The sequence below is a fragment of the Citrus clementina genome, unplaced genomic scaffold, assembly GCF_000493195.1.
Source record: "Citrus clementina cultivar Clemenules unplaced genomic scaffold, Citrus_clementina_v1.0 scaffold_7, whole genome shotgun sequence".
Taxonomy (NCBI): Eukaryota; Viridiplantae; Streptophyta; class Magnoliopsida; order Sapindales; family Rutaceae; genus Citrus; species Citrus x clementina.
The window spans coordinates 86,253-104,119 of NW_006262075.1; the positions used below are offsets into that span (position 1 = coordinate 86,253).

At 35.6% G+C, this 17,867-nt stretch overlaps 2 protein-coding genes and 1 pseudogene across 12 annotated transcripts; 2 read left to right on the forward strand and 1 right to left on the reverse strand.

Annotated features, from left to right (window-relative positions):
* The first annotated feature begins 405 nt into the window (after window positions 1-405).
* LOC18036105 (MORC family CW-type zinc finger protein 2B) lies at window positions 406-7,189 on the forward strand. 11 transcript variants are annotated; one of them, XM_006425169.2, is made up of 18 exons: window positions 407-604; window positions 788-881; window positions 984-1,056; window positions 1,213-1,315; window positions 1,482-1,632; window positions 1,983-2,121; window positions 2,347-2,462; window positions 2,595-2,728; window positions 2,906-3,089; window positions 3,776-3,877; window positions 3,997-4,326; window positions 4,403-4,486; window positions 4,587-4,745; window positions 5,124-5,207; window positions 5,503-5,640; window positions 6,290-6,402; window positions 6,663-6,814; window positions 6,931-7,189. In XM_006425169.2, the coding sequence occupies exons 3-18, from the start codon at window positions 1,014-1,016 to the stop codon at window positions 7,029-7,031; spliced, it is 2,133 nt and encodes a 710-aa protein (XP_006425232.1). In that variant the 5' UTR covers window positions 407-604; window positions 788-881; window positions 984-1,013; the 3' UTR covers window positions 7,032-7,189. The 11 variants fall into 11 exon arrangements, 10 of the variants coding, with proteins under 10 accessions (XP_006425232.1, XP_024036124.1, XP_024036125.1 ...); XM_024180353.1 differs by having other exon boundaries at window positions 408-683; window positions 801-881; window positions 2,347-2,728; XM_006425180.2 differs by having other exon boundaries at window positions 408-604; window positions 2,347-2,728.
* A 723-nt stretch (window positions 7,190-7,912) lies between these two features.
* Window positions 7,913-11,382, forward strand: LOC18036106 (AT-hook motif nuclear-localized protein 10). The gene is made up of 6 exons (XM_006425181.2): window positions 7,913-8,049; window positions 8,138-8,606; window positions 9,139-9,191; window positions 9,736-9,867; window positions 10,437-10,598; window positions 10,709-11,382. The coding sequence occupies exons 2-6, from the start codon at window positions 8,177-8,179 to the stop codon at window positions 10,943-10,945; spliced, it is 1,014 nt and encodes a 337-aa protein (XP_006425244.1). The 5' UTR covers window positions 7,913-8,049; window positions 8,138-8,176; the 3' UTR covers window positions 10,946-11,382.
* Window positions 11,383-11,692: 310 nt separating this feature from the next.
* Window positions 11,693-17,227, reverse strand: LOC112096721 (annotated as a pseudogene).
* Between the last annotated feature and the right edge of the window lie 640 nt (window positions 17,228-17,867).

Here is a 17,867-nt window from a genome sequence, read left to right on the forward strand (position 1 = left end):
GGGGGGCGGGTTTGTTGTTGTGTGGAAGAATTAAAAAAAAAAAAATCATTGTATTCTGATATATTTGTCTTTGGGAAACCAATACAATTCCATCACAATTTTAACGTGGACCGATCTTTTTAAATGAGCAAACGATCAACGCACTTCCTATCCTAACCATTTCTCGTGATTTATTTATTTATATATTTAGTTCTACTTCAACATAAAATGGCTAATTTCTTATTATTATTATTATTATTATTTATTGTATTAAAATTAAATAGAAGTGAAGAAATGGAACTTAATCGCTTTTTATCCAAAACAAAAGGAAAAATAAATAAATAAATAAAGCTTTCAGACTTCCTTCAGTTCGAAACTTTGATTCCAAAAGAGAGAGAAAAATAAATAATAGAATATTGTATTATAAAAGTAGATTTGAGGAAAGGTCTTCAGTCTTCACTACTCCCGTCCCCCGTCAAATTAAAATTTAGAAAGAGAGGAGCGCCTCGAGTGTGTGTGACTGTGAGAGAGAGAAGTACGAAGACCCGACCGTCCAGCGTGTCCGGCTTCCAGCCGCGTGTCCCGGTCGCCTCCTTGCCTGCCAAGCGAAAAGTGAACGTGAACGGTTCTCTTCTCTACTTCTACTCTATTTGTTTAGACATTAGGAGGATCCTGTTAAACTCAATACTACTTACTCATCATGCGTACTACTCCATAACTCATTTTCATTCTTTTGTGTTTCTATTGGAAAGAGAGAGGGAGTACTTCCTTTCCCGTTACATGAGAGACGTATCATTTATGCTTTCAGGTTGCTTTTTTAGGGTTTTATACTTGGTGCGCGATCAGTCTAAAAATGCTCCACTGCTCTTTCAACTAACAAATCCAACTTTCAGCCTTCGGCAGCAAGTTTCTGCTTTGTTTTGTTATTTTTTTTTTCACTTTCTCTTCTTTCCTCTTTTGTTTGCTGAATGGTTACCTGATCATCTTTTTTTTTTTTTTTTCAGAGGAGTAAGAACAACTAAGAAGGATTAGAAATGTTGTCAGACGCAGACGTTGATAACAAGATTCCAACTCAAGGTTAATTTCATTTCTTACTTATCTACTTTCTAAGTATCGCGTCTGGGGCTTAAGCTTAAGCTTAACTTATGATCTCAATATAATTAAGAGGAATTATTTAATGCGCAATTTTGTTTCTTTTCTATAGACTATAATCATTATCACACTGTACTTTAGGATTACGGTATGCAGATGCTTCTGACTCTGAGTATTATATTTTGCTTACCAAGGATAAGAAACCGATATGCCGGACACGGTGCCTAAACCCTCCTGAACATTTGTATGCTTACTTCTTCTTTTTCTAAATATTATTTACCTGTGCTTTTTCTTGGTCTGTTTATGTTTCCTCCCCCATTGTAATATTGTTTTATTTTATTTTTCCTTTGATTGCGATTAGATATATACATAACACGAATCTATGAACTGGACTTATTTATTATTGACAGGCCGCACCACTGGAATGTAAATGATATTGTTCCAACAAGTAAAATAATCCTTGATGGTATGTCTCATTGTTTCCTGAGCCCTGCGCCTGAGTGCTCTCGTGATCACAATGAGTGGAGGAGATTTTTGATTTATCTGCAAGGCCGGGACATGGTAAAGTGCTATTGCTTCCTTTTTTCTTTTGGTTGTACTGATCTTATAACCTTTATCTATTTCTCCAGCATACTAGTTGTCTTCTTAGTTCTCAAGTCTAAGCTTGTGCTGCTGCACTCTTTGCATTACATTCTTCTGCGTTACTACCATTTATTTATTTTCCAATACAATTTCTTTTTTTAGCTTTTTTGACTGGCAGTATTTTGAAGCAGAAGGATTTTTCTCTTCAAAACAAAGTTTTTCTTCTTGTTGGTGACTGATAGAAGCAGATATCCATATGCTTTATCTTTTTTTGCTTTGTTCCATGGAGAATATATATTGTTTGAGTTATGAAATTGTATATTGCAAAGGTTGCGATTGCGAAATTTAAGTTCTGGGAATTCTACATACTACCTCCCGATCAAACCTCAAATTTTACCAATATTAGAGTTGCATATAAGATGGAGAAAACTCGGAATGCCTCTAATGGTCGAGGACATGGTGAATCAGGTGACTGTTTATTTTATTAACATTTGATTTTGAATTGCAGCTCATGTCTTTTTATGTTGCTTTTAGGGTCAGTTGTTGTTATCAAATTATTTGTTAGATTGCTAGATAAGTCTATGTTCTGAGTTTGGAGGTGTTTTTATGTACTTCCTGGCTTCCTGCTTAGTGATTGCTATGCCAATACCACCTCATAATATGCTGATATGTGTTTCAAAATTGTGGATACAGGTCGGTCATGCCAAGTTGTACGACCAACTGCAACAAAAGCTAACATTAATGATAGTCCAACTTTACCTGTTAACATCGTCAAAGAGACTGTTAGCAGAGGAAATGCATGCATACAGGCAAGAGTTTCAGATACTAGTGAAGATAATTTCTCTCCTGTTCTCAAGTTCTCACCTGTGGTTGGAGATCGTCTCTCTTCTGAGTCAACAATTGAAACTTGTAGTAGACCTGAGCCCCGTGCTGTGAAACAGGCTGGACCCTTGGAAAAAAACTTTGTTAGAGCGGACCCAAGTTATCTTCAAACTCTTGGTCAGGCACATTCTGGATGGATTTTTGGTGCAATAGCTGAGCTTGTTGATAATTCAAGGGATGCTAAAGCAACTAAGTAGGTCAATTGCTCACATGTCTACTCTCGTATTTGTTAGTTAAGTTTTTCTATTTATACTAAATTCACCTAGGTCTTTTTCCTTTTTTTTTTTCGATTGAATTATATGTATAATGGCTTTATTTTATTTTATTTTTCCTCATTAGATAGGCTGCTTCTTTCCATCTATTTTGGCAGACTTGAGATTTCTATTGAGAGCATCTACTTCAAGAAAGCTGGCAAAGATATTCCTATGCTGTCAATTATTGACGACGGCCACGGGATGACTCATCAAGATGTTGTGAGAATGACATACTTTGGGCACAAGCAACCTGATGCTGATGATCCAAATCGTATCGGAAGATTTGGTGTTGGATTTAAGGTTCGCTTGCTTAATATTCCATCTCAGATTGCCATTCAAATTTTGCTCGATGTTACATCATAACATCTGATATTCTTTGTATTTCAGTTTCAGCTTTGTGGAGGCCCCTCGGCCCAGTTTGTTGCATTTATTGGATGGACTTTGGAGTGCTTTATTTTCTGTTAATTGTTGCAAAGTCTATGGACAAGGGCTTTCCACTGGTTAAAGTACCCAATACGGGGTTGGTACTTTTACCTGTTGTTGAGTGTTTCTGACAATTAGTTAGTCTTTTAATGCATGGTTCAATGCCTATAATTGGGTGTCAAGATAAAAGATGGAATTCATTTTTGTTTACCTCATTTAATATTGGTTAATAGTATAGGACGATGAGAGAGAAAATTCAGGTATATACTACCTTTTGCATTTGAGTTTGCCAGAATGGAATTAGAAGTTAAAAAATACACTAGCTTTCATGAGTTATAGTTGATTTCCTTCATATGTCTAGTCAAAAACTTGGAGTGTTGCTCTCACCTTTCCTTGAGGTCTTGCTTAATGAAATGTGGACCAAAAGTCTTCATTGAAAAACAACCCTCTGTGCCCATCTTTTGACCTCTTCTTTTCAAATGCATAAATAAATACCAGGCTCTTCTGACATAACTTGGATATTTGCATGATGCCTAACGGTTATCTGGATATTTCCTTTTTAGACTGGAGCAATGAGGCTTGGCAAGGATGCTCTTGTTCTTACACAGACTGCTGATTCCAGATCAATAGCTTTTCTTTCGCAATCTTTAAATCAAGGGAAAGATGTATGGAAATCATCACCAGATATCTGCTTGGTTTTCATTCATATATTTCTCTTTGCTTGGTTTATGGCTATGAACTTGTCTGCTTTATAATAGCTTAACTGAAGCTTTTGCTGTTGCAGAATCTTGAGATTCCCATTGTAAGCTACTACAGGAAAGGACAGTTTATGGAACTTGATACAGTTGTCCAATCTGAAGCTACTGCAAAGTACAATTTGAAATCTATCAAAGAATTTTCACCATTTAACAAGTATTTGATTGGTGAAAAAGCTGGTTTGTTCCAGGATAAATGCACTGGAACTCAGATATATATTTGGAATTTAGATCAGTGGGGTTCGAATTATTGTCTGGAGTGGGATAATGGATTGAATGGTGGTAGCTCTTTTCACCAAGGTGACATACTCATCCGTTCTAGGAGGATTAGATCTCGTCCTGGTCAGATTAGTCAAAAGGTTGACACCCTCTTACTAATTTTACAGTTTTTTTAAAAAAAATTTGTAGCTTATATTTTCTTTTCTTTGGTCTAAGGTGCCATTGGACTATTCACTTCGATCTTATCTAGAAGTCATCTTCTTAGTTCCACGAATGAAGATATATGTTCAAGGTTCCTTGGTAATGCCATGCCATCGAGATCTCTCTGTGTAGCTAGGTATTATTCTGCAGTATCTGCTTGCCTAATCAATTTCTTTTGCAAACTTTTCAACTTTAACAGGTTAGAAGTCGACCATTGGCTAAGTCTCTTAATAAGACTTGTGTAGAAACTGGTACTATCATGGGAAAATCTGCCCATTTAACTCTGGGTCGCTGTCAATTAGAGTGGGAGCAGATGAATTGTGGGATTTTCTTGTATTGGCATGGTCGTTTAATTGAGGTGAGTTTTCAATTCGTGATATGATATCACCCCTAAAGTGTTTGCTACCACCTCATACCATTTGACTTCAAAGTTTTTTCCTATTTTTGTAAATCCTCTTTAGTCACATTGTGGTTGTTCATTTATGTATTTTGTTCTGAATACGATATGTTTGGAAATAACCATTCATGCTGACTAGTTCGGTTTTTTTTTCTCATTTCTTATTTTTTTTAAACAGTAAGTCTGGTTTTCGAATCTTGAGTATTAAATAATTAATCAACTGCTGCAGGAGTTCCTTATTGCAAATGAACCATCTTAAATCTTATCTTTATTTGAATCGAATTTCTGTTTATGAACATTAGCCTTTGTTCTTAAACATTCTTTTGTTACCCTTTTTAGGCTTACAAGAGAGTTGGTGGCATGATTCATAATGGAGATACGGGTCGAGGTGTGATTGGGGTCATAGATGTTAGTGATCTAATGGTTTGCAATCTCTCTAAACTTTTATCTGTTCGTTTTTATTACTTATGTTATTTTATTGTAAAAATTTGGTCTTATAAATGTTACTGGCTGTGAGAGAGTTGGACCTATCTTTCTAGCGATATGTTCCAGGCAGCAACAGTATGATGTTTTGATTAGTTTCTGAACTAGGTTGCTTTTGGTGTCTTTCTCTTGTTTGCCCATGGGTTTTGCTTTCAGTCCTTTATTTCCTAAAAGTGTTATGGAACTTCTAAGTTTCATTTTTAGTTCTGAAAGCCTTTCCCACTTCTTGGCACAGGATGAAGGGAATGGTCTTGTATGGGTTCACAATAACAAGCAGGGATTCCTGGATTGTGAACCATATGCTCGATTGGAGGAATGGCTAGGGAAAGTAGCTGATGAATATTGGGACAATAAATTTGATTCACTGAATGTGGTAAGTACTTCTTTAACTAATTACTAGGCATGTATGTTTTTATCAATTTTCAGTTTCTGCATTGTACGCTTTCCTTTCAGAATGTAATTCTTTTGGTCAAAAACGAAATATTTTGTGCAGCTGACTGGGCGTTCATTTCAACTGCTGTTAGTAGTTGCCTGAGAAAAGATGAGGAATCCTATTAAAAGAAATAATCACTTCCTAACCGGTCATTCTATCACCTCTCCTACCTAGCAGTTGTGACCTCATTATTGAAGCTAACCCTTCTGTTGGACTGGGATTTAATGCTATGTTTCTGGCCTAACATGTATCATCATTTAAATGTGAGCATGTAAAACACTAGCAAATACATTATGAATTAGCTAAATACTTACCAAGATAAAAGAAGGGAAATCAATCGTTAGTATCTCTTACCAACTTAGCATTTCAGATATTGGTTTTTGGATACTGAAATCTTATTTTGATTGAAAAGGAAAAAAAAAACCATGTACATGGTTTTTCCCTTCCTGTCATTACTACGTTTAACTTTACTCCTAATATAATTTACCTGTTGTTGGTTTAACAAATGTGTCCTGAAGGGCAAGTAAATTTTTTTCTTTTGTTCATTTTTTTAACTTTAATTAATAAAATACTTACTTTTCCTCGCTAGGTTAAGGATGGTGCCCTTTACAAACCTGATCAAGAATGGGTACAGTGTAATAAGTGTAGGAAGTGGAGAATGTTGGATCCTGGTTTCGACACCAAGAGCTTACCAGTTGAATGGTATTCACACTTATATCATATTCAGTTTATTGAGCGTTATATCAGTCTTCTCCTCCTTGAGCATTCTTGGTTAATGCAATGTGTTTTATGAACAAAATTTTATCAATAACCAGTTAGTGAAAGTATCATTTCAACGAATGCATGCTGTGTCTTGAATACTAGAAATCGAAATATTTTTCTACTTTCCCATATATGTGGTAGTATGTATATTATGATTCTAAAATGCATCAGGGGTATTGTTTGATTTTCAACCATGATAGGTTCTGTTATATGAAGCCTTTTGAGGGGCTGTGTGATCTTCCTGAGCAAAAGGTTGATGCGGGAGTGGTTACAGTCTCTGCAAAGCGGACCGGATACGATTCCAGAGAGAATTCTCTTCCGTTCGAAGGCATAGCCACCATCAAAGTGGAAGGTATAAGTCTTCATGGTTCTCTTGCATTTGCTAGAATGTTGCTGGGTTTTCTGCTAGACAAAAAAAAAAAGGAATTTCAAAGGTTGTACATAACCGCCTGTTTTTTAAACTTGTAGACATGAGCAGCGACAGTATTGGTTTGAGTCGAATGGCTGAGGATTCCAGTCCACTGAAGAGGATCAGAAGGGGACTTCCTAGGGCCTGTAAGAAGGTTTAATGATAATGATGTATGTATTAAGTAGGTTCACTCTTCTCTATTGTTGTCAGATACCGATTCTGCGCTGACCTGTTTTGTACATCTTAACAATAGAATCCTTGTCGCAATATAATGTTTGATTGATGATGTGTTATTAAATATCTGGATTCGAAGATTCACTTGCTTCCAATTTGCAATTCTTGAATCATCAACGTTCTGAAATTCCAATGCAAAGTTCTCTATCATGTTTGAGCTTTGGTTTTAACGCCTCTAATTAAAGAAATTTGATATTTGGAACCCTCTAAGTTGTTCATTAGTGTTCTTTACACTAAATCATAGTTATTAATTTTCCTAAGAGAAAGAGTACCAGAAAAAAAAAAAAAATTAATGACGATGATTAACTTAATTAAAAATGTAATAGCTATTTCTTTTAGAAATAGACCTAACTAACGATATTTGCTGAGTTTCTGTCAATCATTAAAATATTTTATTTCACTTTTCAATCAATCTATTATAAGCTTTCAACTCAATTTACATATTATTTTCACTCTTCAATATGAATATTCATGTCATTTAAGTTTGTAAATACAATTTTTGGCAGTTTCGTTCTTCGAGTAACAATTCTTAAAAAATCAATTAAAGGCATTCTAAAATACTGTTAAAAAAAAGTAAATTACATGAATTTTTCTTTTTAAATACTGCTAAAAATATTAATATTTTAATTTCAATTTGAGTTCAAGTGACATAATTAAATGTAAAAGTTACATGAATAAGATCTTTAGAATTGAAATAGAAAATAGGAGCGTGGCCTAAGAGCGCGTGTGAGAAACAACAGTATTTTCCAATATTGGTCTGCTTTTTAATAAAGTCTCTCAAATAAAGAAATTACGGGGCGCAAGAAAAAAAAAATTAAAAAAAACAAATATCAATAGGACAAATTTTTTTTAAAAAAATAGCGAAATTCTCTGCAAAATAACTTATTTTCGAAGCGGCCGTCGTCTTCATCGACAAACCCTAGTTCCTTTACATAGTAATTCCGGTAAGTTCGAATTTTTCGAACAATTTATTTATTTTTCAAATTGTAGTTTCTATAATTTTTGAGTATTTTGTTTTCTTTAATTCTGCAGAAGTAGGGTTTTGTGAGCTGGAAATAAAAAATTAAAAAAATGTCAGATAGGGAAGAAGCCGAGAAGATGAACATGTCGAACATGCGGTTAGCATTCAACGCCGATGGCGCCGCTGTTTACAAGCCAGTGATGCCGACACCGACACAGCCACCGCCGCCGACAGCAGATACTTACCAACCAGATGTCTCCTTATTTCACCACCAGCACCAGCAACAAGAACGCGGAAATCAGCAACATCAAGTGAGCAGTGTTAGTGTCAGTGGACTCGTGGAGCCTGCCAAGCGGAAGCGTGGCCGGCCCAGGAAGTATGCTCCTGACGGCAGTAACGGTAGTAACATGAGTGTTAACTTAGCGTCTCCCCCGCCATCTGCGGCGGCTGTGGCAGCGGTTTCTTCCTCGTCGAACTCGTACAAGAAAGCTAGAGGAAGGCCTCCCGGCTCTACTACACGCAAACACACTGCTGCTTTTGGTACTGTCTATTTATACTATTATATATTTTTTTAATATATAATTAACTAATGCTGTTTCTTTAATTTAAATAAATGTTGTTCATGTATTTTTTATTGGACTGCACTGTCAATGACGTATATGCCCTTGTTAGTTATTCTTGTTTATTTTAACTGCTCCATTGCTGATTTGCTTTTGATTTCCATCCTTTTTTTCTCCATTTTATGCTTCTTCCATCCCTTTTTTTCTCCATTTTATGCTTCTTACTGCCAGAAAAGGTTTTTTTTTTTTTTTAATTGTGAATTTTTAAATTGCAGTTTTTTTTTAAAAAAATTGTTTTATATATTTTGATCTGTCTCTCTTCTACCGGAACAAGGAGGAAGTAGAAGCTCACAACATAAATAGTTATTACCATTAATTGACTACTGGAGTGGTACTTTGTTTTCTTTAGATTATTAATTCTCAGTCTTATAAAAATGTGCGCAGGCACAAATGTGGGGTTTCTGTTGTTCATTGTGTCATTATTATTATTGTTGTTGTTTCTTACATCTCAGGATCAGCTGGGGTTGGTTTTACACCTCATGTTATCACAGTGCAAGCAGGAGAGGTATTCTTCTAATTTTTCACTATCCTATTTGTTATTTCCTATATACATTGATTTGATTTGGATGTGATTGGATTTGGGTCATCTGTAATTCCGAGTGATATTATTCTTGTGCCTTAGAACGATTCACATTGAAATTCATGTATGACATACTTTGCTTGTGGGGGCAGACTGTTGTTGAGCAAATTTTCTTTCAGAACATGCTTATTTATGCCTGAGGCAGTTAGCTGTCTGGTTTAAACTATTATATGGTTTCACCAGTTGGTGATTCAATTTAACACCTAGTCAATAATGTAACGGTGCATGTATGTCCTGCCACAATTATTTTGAAAAAGAAAATGAATAATTAAGGTGGCTTGCAGATGGTGAATAACTATCTTCGTTTAGTTCATATATATACTTAGTCAATCTTGATGATGATTTAGTTGCCATTTCACTTATATTCTTCTCTTTCGAAGTTTTAGTGTCTCCCAATTTAAATGTCTTTCTTCATCCTTTTGTTTGTCCAGGGACATTATATTTATTTCATATGACTTTTACTTCTCAGGATGTATTGGCGAAAATAATGTCATTTTCTCAAAATGGCCCACGAGCTGTCTGCATATTGTCAGCTAATGGTGCTATATCCAATGTAACACTTCGTCAAGCTATGACATCTGGTGGAACTGTAACTTATGAGGTTTGTTAAAAACTATAATTGCTATAAGTTTTTTGTTGATGTCCCTTGAACTTTAGCCCAATGGCAAGGTAGGGAAGGAGTGGGGTAAGGACTTGTGTCCAGAGGTTGTCAATTTGGAGAAGGGAAAATAAGGAGAGGAATAAAATAGATAAAATGCCACATCATTGTAAGACATATCTTGATAAATTAACCATATTGTTAATCGTGAATATGTGGAGGATTTTATATTAACCAATATGACTTCATTTATTTGGACATTGTAGTTCACGGAGAACAAACTATATGGATAATTTAAAAAAAAAATTTCTTCAGTATCATGATGAGCTCTAGACAGCACTTTCCTATTTTCCTTGAATGAATTGTTACAAATCTGCAAAATAATGATTGATTGAAACTGGAGAAATAATCGTGATAAATGACTTTTAGATTATAACTTGGGCAATTCTTAAGTTTGAGTCCAGAAAGCTGGTGGAAAATTGTCAATACACAAGTGAGACAAATTTCACTCATCGAAAATGTTATTTTTGCATCATATGAAGCACTTGAATTCACTGTAGCTGATTGTGCAGGGCCGATTTGAGATCTTGTCTCTTTCTGGTTCAATTCTTCTCTCTGAGAGTGGTGGTCAGCGAAGCAGAACAGGTGGTTTGAGTGTGTCATTAGCTGGGCCAGATGGTCGTGTCCTGGGTGGTGGTGTGGCAGGGCTCCTAACTGCAGCCTCTCCTGTTCAGGTTTTCTTTTGGTCTTTGTTCCACTGCCTAAGAACTCTGATGTTCTTATATCCCCATCTAGAGTAAGAAGTTTTGACGTGGTAGCGTCTTATGACACCATTGTATTACAGGTTATCATTGGTAGTTTTTTGGCTGAAGGCTGGAAGGAGTCGAGATCAGGGATGCAACCAGAACCATTGTCTTCTTCTATGCCAAAGTTCATCCCGGGAGCATCAGCAGTTGGAAGCCCACCATCACGTGGAAACTTAAGTGAATCATCTGGTGGACCTGGAAGCCCTCTAAACCACAGCACCGGAGGAGGCTGCAGTAACAACAATCCACCAAGCATACCGAATATGTGGAAATAGAGTTGGTGTTGTGTGATTCAGTATCAGTTTTTATTTGGAATCAGATTCAGATGTGGGTTACATATGTAATTTATGATTTCTGCTTCCAACTCGTTAGAGCTCTAGTTGCTTACTAGTACAGTAGAAGATACCATTTCAGTGTGTCTTAAACTAAAACTGAAATTGAAACTGAAACTAGGTAGAATCTGAGGCCCTTTCCTATCCTTTAAAGTGGTCTTGGATTATTACAACATATAATAGAGATCAGATACTAGGTTTTGTCTAGAACCTTAGGTTAGGTTATTCTAGGATTGATGCTAGGAATTCATTTTGAGTGCTTGCTTCAGACATGTTTTTCCCGTTGACGTTCGTTTCTACATTTTTCAGTCATCATCATTAGTGTATTTCGTATTTCGGTTTCTAATTATTATTGCACACACTTATCCTTCCAGATTAAATTCACTTCACGTCTTTGCATCTACTGAATTTTTTAGTTAGTTTTGCGTCTACTGAATGACTGCATTTTTCAGTTAGTTTTCCAATTTCCAAATAATATTCAAGTTCGAAGAGAACAGTGTTGATTAATTTTACATAAAAACTCTTAATTGGTACCGAAGTTACATGCCTGACGCGTCTTCTTAAAACACCCTTAATCGATTCGGTTGCTTTTGCAGTTGTGAATTCCATTCCAAAACTGCAAAAGGGTTTTATACTACGTTTGTGCAATCATCTGACACACAGCAAACGGCCAAAGGGTCTTCCGACCCGACGATAAACGATGTTGATCACGGTTTTTATCAACACTTAATTTTACAAGAGTGTTCATGAAACTTTCAATACAACACTATCTCATAACACTATTAGCGGAACTATGCCGTTTAACAACAAACTCAATATTTGCTGTCTATCCTCAGTTGTGGTCGCTCCGCCAAAAATGCACGAGTTATCTTCCCTGTTTGCAGGAACACTGCAATCTCTCCCTCTCTAATCTGCTGGTACAAAGAGGAAATAGATTCTGTATCACAAAGATTCCAAACTTGTCGAGGGCCTAATTCTTGAGGGCATTTCCATGGGTTGTCGCGATTGACCATCCAGCCGACAACTGAAGGAATTCTTAGGTGTGATGGACATTTTATTTAATGCATAGTCAAACTCATCGAGATCAAGATCCTGCTCATCAGGACTCCTTCCCATCCCATCAACCATAAGATGATCTCCATTATCCTCATCAACATCTTCATCTGCTCATCAGGACTCCTTCCCATCCCATCAACCATGAGATGATCTCCATTATCCTCATCAACATCTTCATCGCTGTTGTCTTCTTTGTCTCCATGATAAGCAGTTTTAACCATTGCCCAGTAAATGAACTTCGGCCGTATGAAACTTCAGAAACAGACGCATCAGTTTACTAGTCATCTTTAGCTCAAGTGAGACTTCTGGAAACTCACAAGTTCAGCCCAACATACTAGTAATTATCCCTCTACCTCATTTCAACTTAATAGTAAAAGCTGAAGATTGAATACTTGTTTTCATGTAAAATGTGAATTTTAAGAATGTTTGACGTTCATCTAAAAACAATTCAGAGCAGAGTAGCATTTGCAAACCTGTCAGATTTCTTCAGCAAACAAGGATCGAACGGAAAGAACATGTCCAGCCTTTCCAACCCACCAAAATCCCTGGAAAGTTCCGACTCCAGCATATCACTAAAAATAAAGGATTCAGACACGGTGAACAGATGAGCAGCTTTTGACTGTTGGAGAAACTCTGAAACCACAGACGGTAGGCATACCTGTTTACAAGAGAAAACTGAAGCATTAGGTCGCAGGATGAGACGAAAATTAAGACGTATTCACCCAGCTAAAGCAGCGATTCAAAAGGAAATAATGAAAAGACTAAAAATATGTACAAAAGGAAATAATGAAACGACTAAAACAATGTACAATGTCCTTGGGAGAAAGAAATTGTCTTGAAGATAGTAATTTAAGATGGTAGGGAATAAAAATTTGTTGACATAACAAGCTTGATATTTCATATTAATTTTAAAGAAGGTATCAAAAGAAAAGATGCTCACCTTTAATGGGTTCAAATCATGTTTCAAAACTGTTTCTAGAGGCATGAGGAGAAGCCGAGACTTGAGCCTTGGTATATCCATTATTGATCTCATACGAAAGCATAGCACATACATAATGGCCTGTGGAGAAGAATTAACCATCAATACTCCAGTTTAATAATTGATTTTACCTAATCAACAGTTTTCCCATAGATCAAAACAAACTTGTCCACGATAGACCAACATAAGCAGAATGATATCATTGCTGTCTATAAACATGCCTTCCGATAAAATAGAGAATAAACAAAATAATTTGGTAGAAAAGTCATTTATTCATTTAACATTATTAAGGTCAGGAATACACTACCATCCCAGTAAAAGCAAATTAGAAGTATCAGAAAAAATATGTTTTGACATGGTGGCATGTAACTTAAAAGACAAAATTTGATGGATCAAGCAGCCTAGTTTGCAGTTAACTATCCACGAACCCACACCAGCTAGAACCAGCAGCCAAAAATGATTTTGCTCATTCAGATAAGAATCCAAATTACCTTGTGAGTGGAGGATAGAGACCACTAACAAAGACATCCGCAAGCATTGTGGCAAATCTGAGGCCACAGTTTTCGGGATCCAATGCACAGGCATAAAACACCACAAACTGCATTCAAAAGATGATAAATACCTTCGTAAACAAAGGAAAACACATATTTCATTACACCCCAACCCCCCCCCCCCCCCCAACCCAAAAAAAAAGAAGAAAAATCCATCAAATGAAATAATAAGAAACTGAAAAACTATGCCACTGGGCGTTGTGCCCTCAACAATCAGTCTGAGCCCCTGCTTAACCCATTTCCACAAAATGTGTAACAAGGATAGATATATCTCCCCAGTAGTAGTAGGAGTAGATTTCCGAGTCTCAATAGATTTCTAGGCTATACTATAAATTATATATCTACAATCCTAGAAGACGTCATCTTGTGATATATCAGTGGATTGTACCAATTTAAAAAAATACTAATTAGAAAAAACTAAAAACTAAGGAAAGAATGCACACATGGAAACATAGAGATGTGTGTCTGAGTGTCTTTATAAGTTCACCAAAACAATGAAAAATAAAGAAAAATTGTGCATTACCTGAGCGAACTTTGACTTGTACGTGTTTAGAACAGTTATCTGGAATGACTGGAGAAGAATTTCAAATACCTAACCACAACAATTAATCTCTTTAAAACAAGCCAGAAAGAGGACCCAAAGAGCAAGTAAAAGGAATAAGAATTTAGAAAATACCTCAATCAAACAGCCTGTGCCTTCACATGATTCAAGATGCTCAAAAGTTAGCACCATCAAGCTATCTAGTAGTTCAGCAATTAGGTTTCCACTTAAACTCTTCCGACTTAAAAAACCACTTGGAAGCTATCAGGTTACATTATTTCCCACAAGTAAAAACAAATCAAAAAAAAAAAGATCCACCAATTTTCTACAGTTCATTTTGTATGGCTTTATTTCTTTTCTTCACAAAAGGAACTTCCACTTTCATAATTTCTGTACAAATTTCAGCAGCATATACTGAACTAATTCCATACTCGGCACTGATTCTAACGTTTTCTGTTATAGTTGTTGATATGAAAATCAGGTGATTCACCAAACATGAAAATTTATCGATTCTACCTCATCACCAACTTGCTCAGCATCATCAGCAGCCTCTTCCACGTCTTCTAACTCCATCTCAAATATGCCTTTACTAAAATCATCATGTAAAATGTCATCCCATCCAATCTCCATCTATAAGAAATGTCACCACATAAGATTATTCATACAAACACAAATTATTTTCGAGCACCACGTTACATGGCAGTTCCATTGACTTACATCCAAATCTATTAGCCTATCCACCACTGCCATAAGCATTGTGCTCCTAACAAATTCTCCCATTGTACTACTCTCCAGCTTTAGCATGTTCTCCGTGTAAACAACAATCATCTTCAACTACAGAAATAGATGGATAAATCATAAATCTCAAAAGTCACACTTAATCATGTAGACAACAGTTTCTTATTACAGACAGCATTCAAATAAAATAAATAAATAACGGATTCAGGGATAACATTCAAAATGGCAGTTCTTTCACAAACAGAGAAATCCAAAAGTCATCACCATCATGTGTATGAAAGTAGCACATAAACTATTTCACCACAATAAATAATGTGGGAATGACCGTAGGAGAACATAAGTATAAAAAGCATGTTATATGAGCACACTACCAATTTATTGATGGACTCTGTGAGGAAGAGTGGAGCAACTTATACGAACACCCCACAAAAGAGAACTCAAATTGCATTTGGTGCGTCTACAAGGCAAACTGAGGAGGCAAGAACAGAATCACATATTAGCTAGGCTCACAGTAACAAAGATCTAATTTCAGAATCCACATTTCACATTTTCCCCGGTATTTGAAAGATTGATTAGTACAATTAATATCAATATAATAGTCATATATAATCCCGACGTGATATAATAATCATATATATTCAAGTTGGCAAAATTCCTAAAGATATTAGACCATAATGGGACAAGGAACACATACAACAGTAAATATACATGCATGCATCCATTGTGACTAATTTAGACAACAAAATCAGCAAATAATAACAAATAGGCAACCCAATTTGTTTGAAAAATCCAATTTCAAACTTTAAGGGCTCATATTCGACTTACTCGCTCATGCTTATTATGAACAGTCGGCATTCTCTGCAAAACTATGGGCAATAATCTCATCGGGGCAAGAGGCACCAAGTCAGAAATACTTTTCAAAGCCGCATGCACCCGGGAAAGAACTTGGTGCTTTCTTTCAATACCATGAGGCTCTTTCAATTTATCTAGGAAATAACTTGGCGGTGTGAAGTTGCTGACGAGCATAGTTAAACATGAATCTACATATTTTCCATCAGACGCAGCCTGAAATATTATGAACGAAATGAATGAAAAAGTTGTAAAGGATTCCCAGAGCAGTTTTAAGAATTTAATTTCTGATAGGGTCTCAACTGACATACCAAGGATATAATCAGGCCTTTCATTGCATCCATAATATCTGGGTCAGAGTTCCACATGCTCATTCCAAAAATCTGAAAAACACTTGATCATGAAAATGATAATAACAATCTGGTAATACATAACAAGCAGAAACAAACACACAAATTCATATAAAAACAACTTACAGAAACAAGAAGAGACTCGTGGTGAGAAATGTCTATATAAGAAACTGCTCCAGATAGGGCCTTCAAACTTGTCTGCCAAGTTGATATAAAGAGGGAACTAAAGCTTAAAACAAAATATATATGAATGTCATTTGATAACAACGACATGCACAAAACTAAGTGAAGAACCTACCTCGAGCAAAGCCCTATTGTCAGGATCAAGACATCCCGAAAGGTGCATAACCGCAACTAGTTGGTTATAATTGTCATTATCACCCTATTCAAAGAATTTTTTATTTTTTTTTGGGTAACAATGGAGTATTATATGAGGATTAGAACAGGTAACTAATTAGTTGTTCCTCTAAAAAAATAAAATAAAATAATAATAATTAGTTGATCTGAGTTTGCAAGGTGGGGAAACACTTACTGATTGGACAGATGTGAGGGCTTCCCTTACATGGTAGACTAACTCTAAGTCACTAATATTAACATCCTCCATCTCATGAGATTCGGCACTATCTTTTGGTAATTCCCTTCCCATGTTCCCCACGTAGTCTACAACATTATGTATCTGACCATTAAACTCACTAAGAGATATTGAATAACGCAATCATTTAACATAAACGAATCTAAAATTCTAAAACCTAATCATCAAGTTAAATATTAGATAATTCAACAATTTTCTTCATTTATTTAACAGAGAAAAGCAAAAAAAAGAAAAAAAAAAGAAAAGGAAATAGCATGTAGCAAACAAACAAAGGATTATTAAGTGATAAGAAACTGCAGAAAACACGGCATACTGTAAGCACCATGATATAATCGAAGCAAAATCAGATATTAAACAAATAAAATATTTCACAAGTCTGAGATAGAGCTAGAGGTAGAGCTAACTCTATCGGAGGATGTGCGGGTCTCAGTCGAGTCCTATCACGAATTGTAGAAGGCAACAGGGATTCAACGGCGGCGGCGTTTTTCTTTCTTTCCCCTAAGGCTCTGTATGTCAAGGGACCTTTCTTCTTCCCGTCGGCTAGGAACGGGAGAAGAATTTTTGCTCACCTCGAGCGGGTGCCCTTTTATACCTATCACTCCATTTCTCGTATTTGCATCTTAGGGCACATAAGTCTCTGTTATCTATTTTAAACCACTCAAAGTTTCCAACCATTACTTCTTATTCCGAGTTTAATATTTTACATCAACTTTATTATTGCAATCATGATGGAAGTATTTATATTAAAATTAATAATAATGCTGTGAAGCGTAATAGTTGTCAGCACATGTTTACAGCATATGTCAAGTACTTTGAATCAATTCAATTTTGTCTTAGACAAATATATGGCAAATGTGCCTACACAACATGGAAAATTTAGTTATTTGACAACTTTTCAGCTTTCAATATATATAAAGACCATACTTCAATTTTGCATATAATATCAACCATTTACAACTCTCTTAAACTCTCTTATTTCACCTATCTCATATTCATAAAACAAAATTATTTATCCAAGTATCATTCAACCCACATTCATCAAACTAGAATATTATCCAAGTATTGAAGAAAAAATCAAGCAGTAATATAAAGAGTAACAAGAGGGTAAGGTTAATATTTCTTTATTTTTATTTTTTTAGGTGGACTTCATTCAAAAGAATACTTTTGTTCATTTTATTACAACGTGCATACATTAATGATTAATGTGAG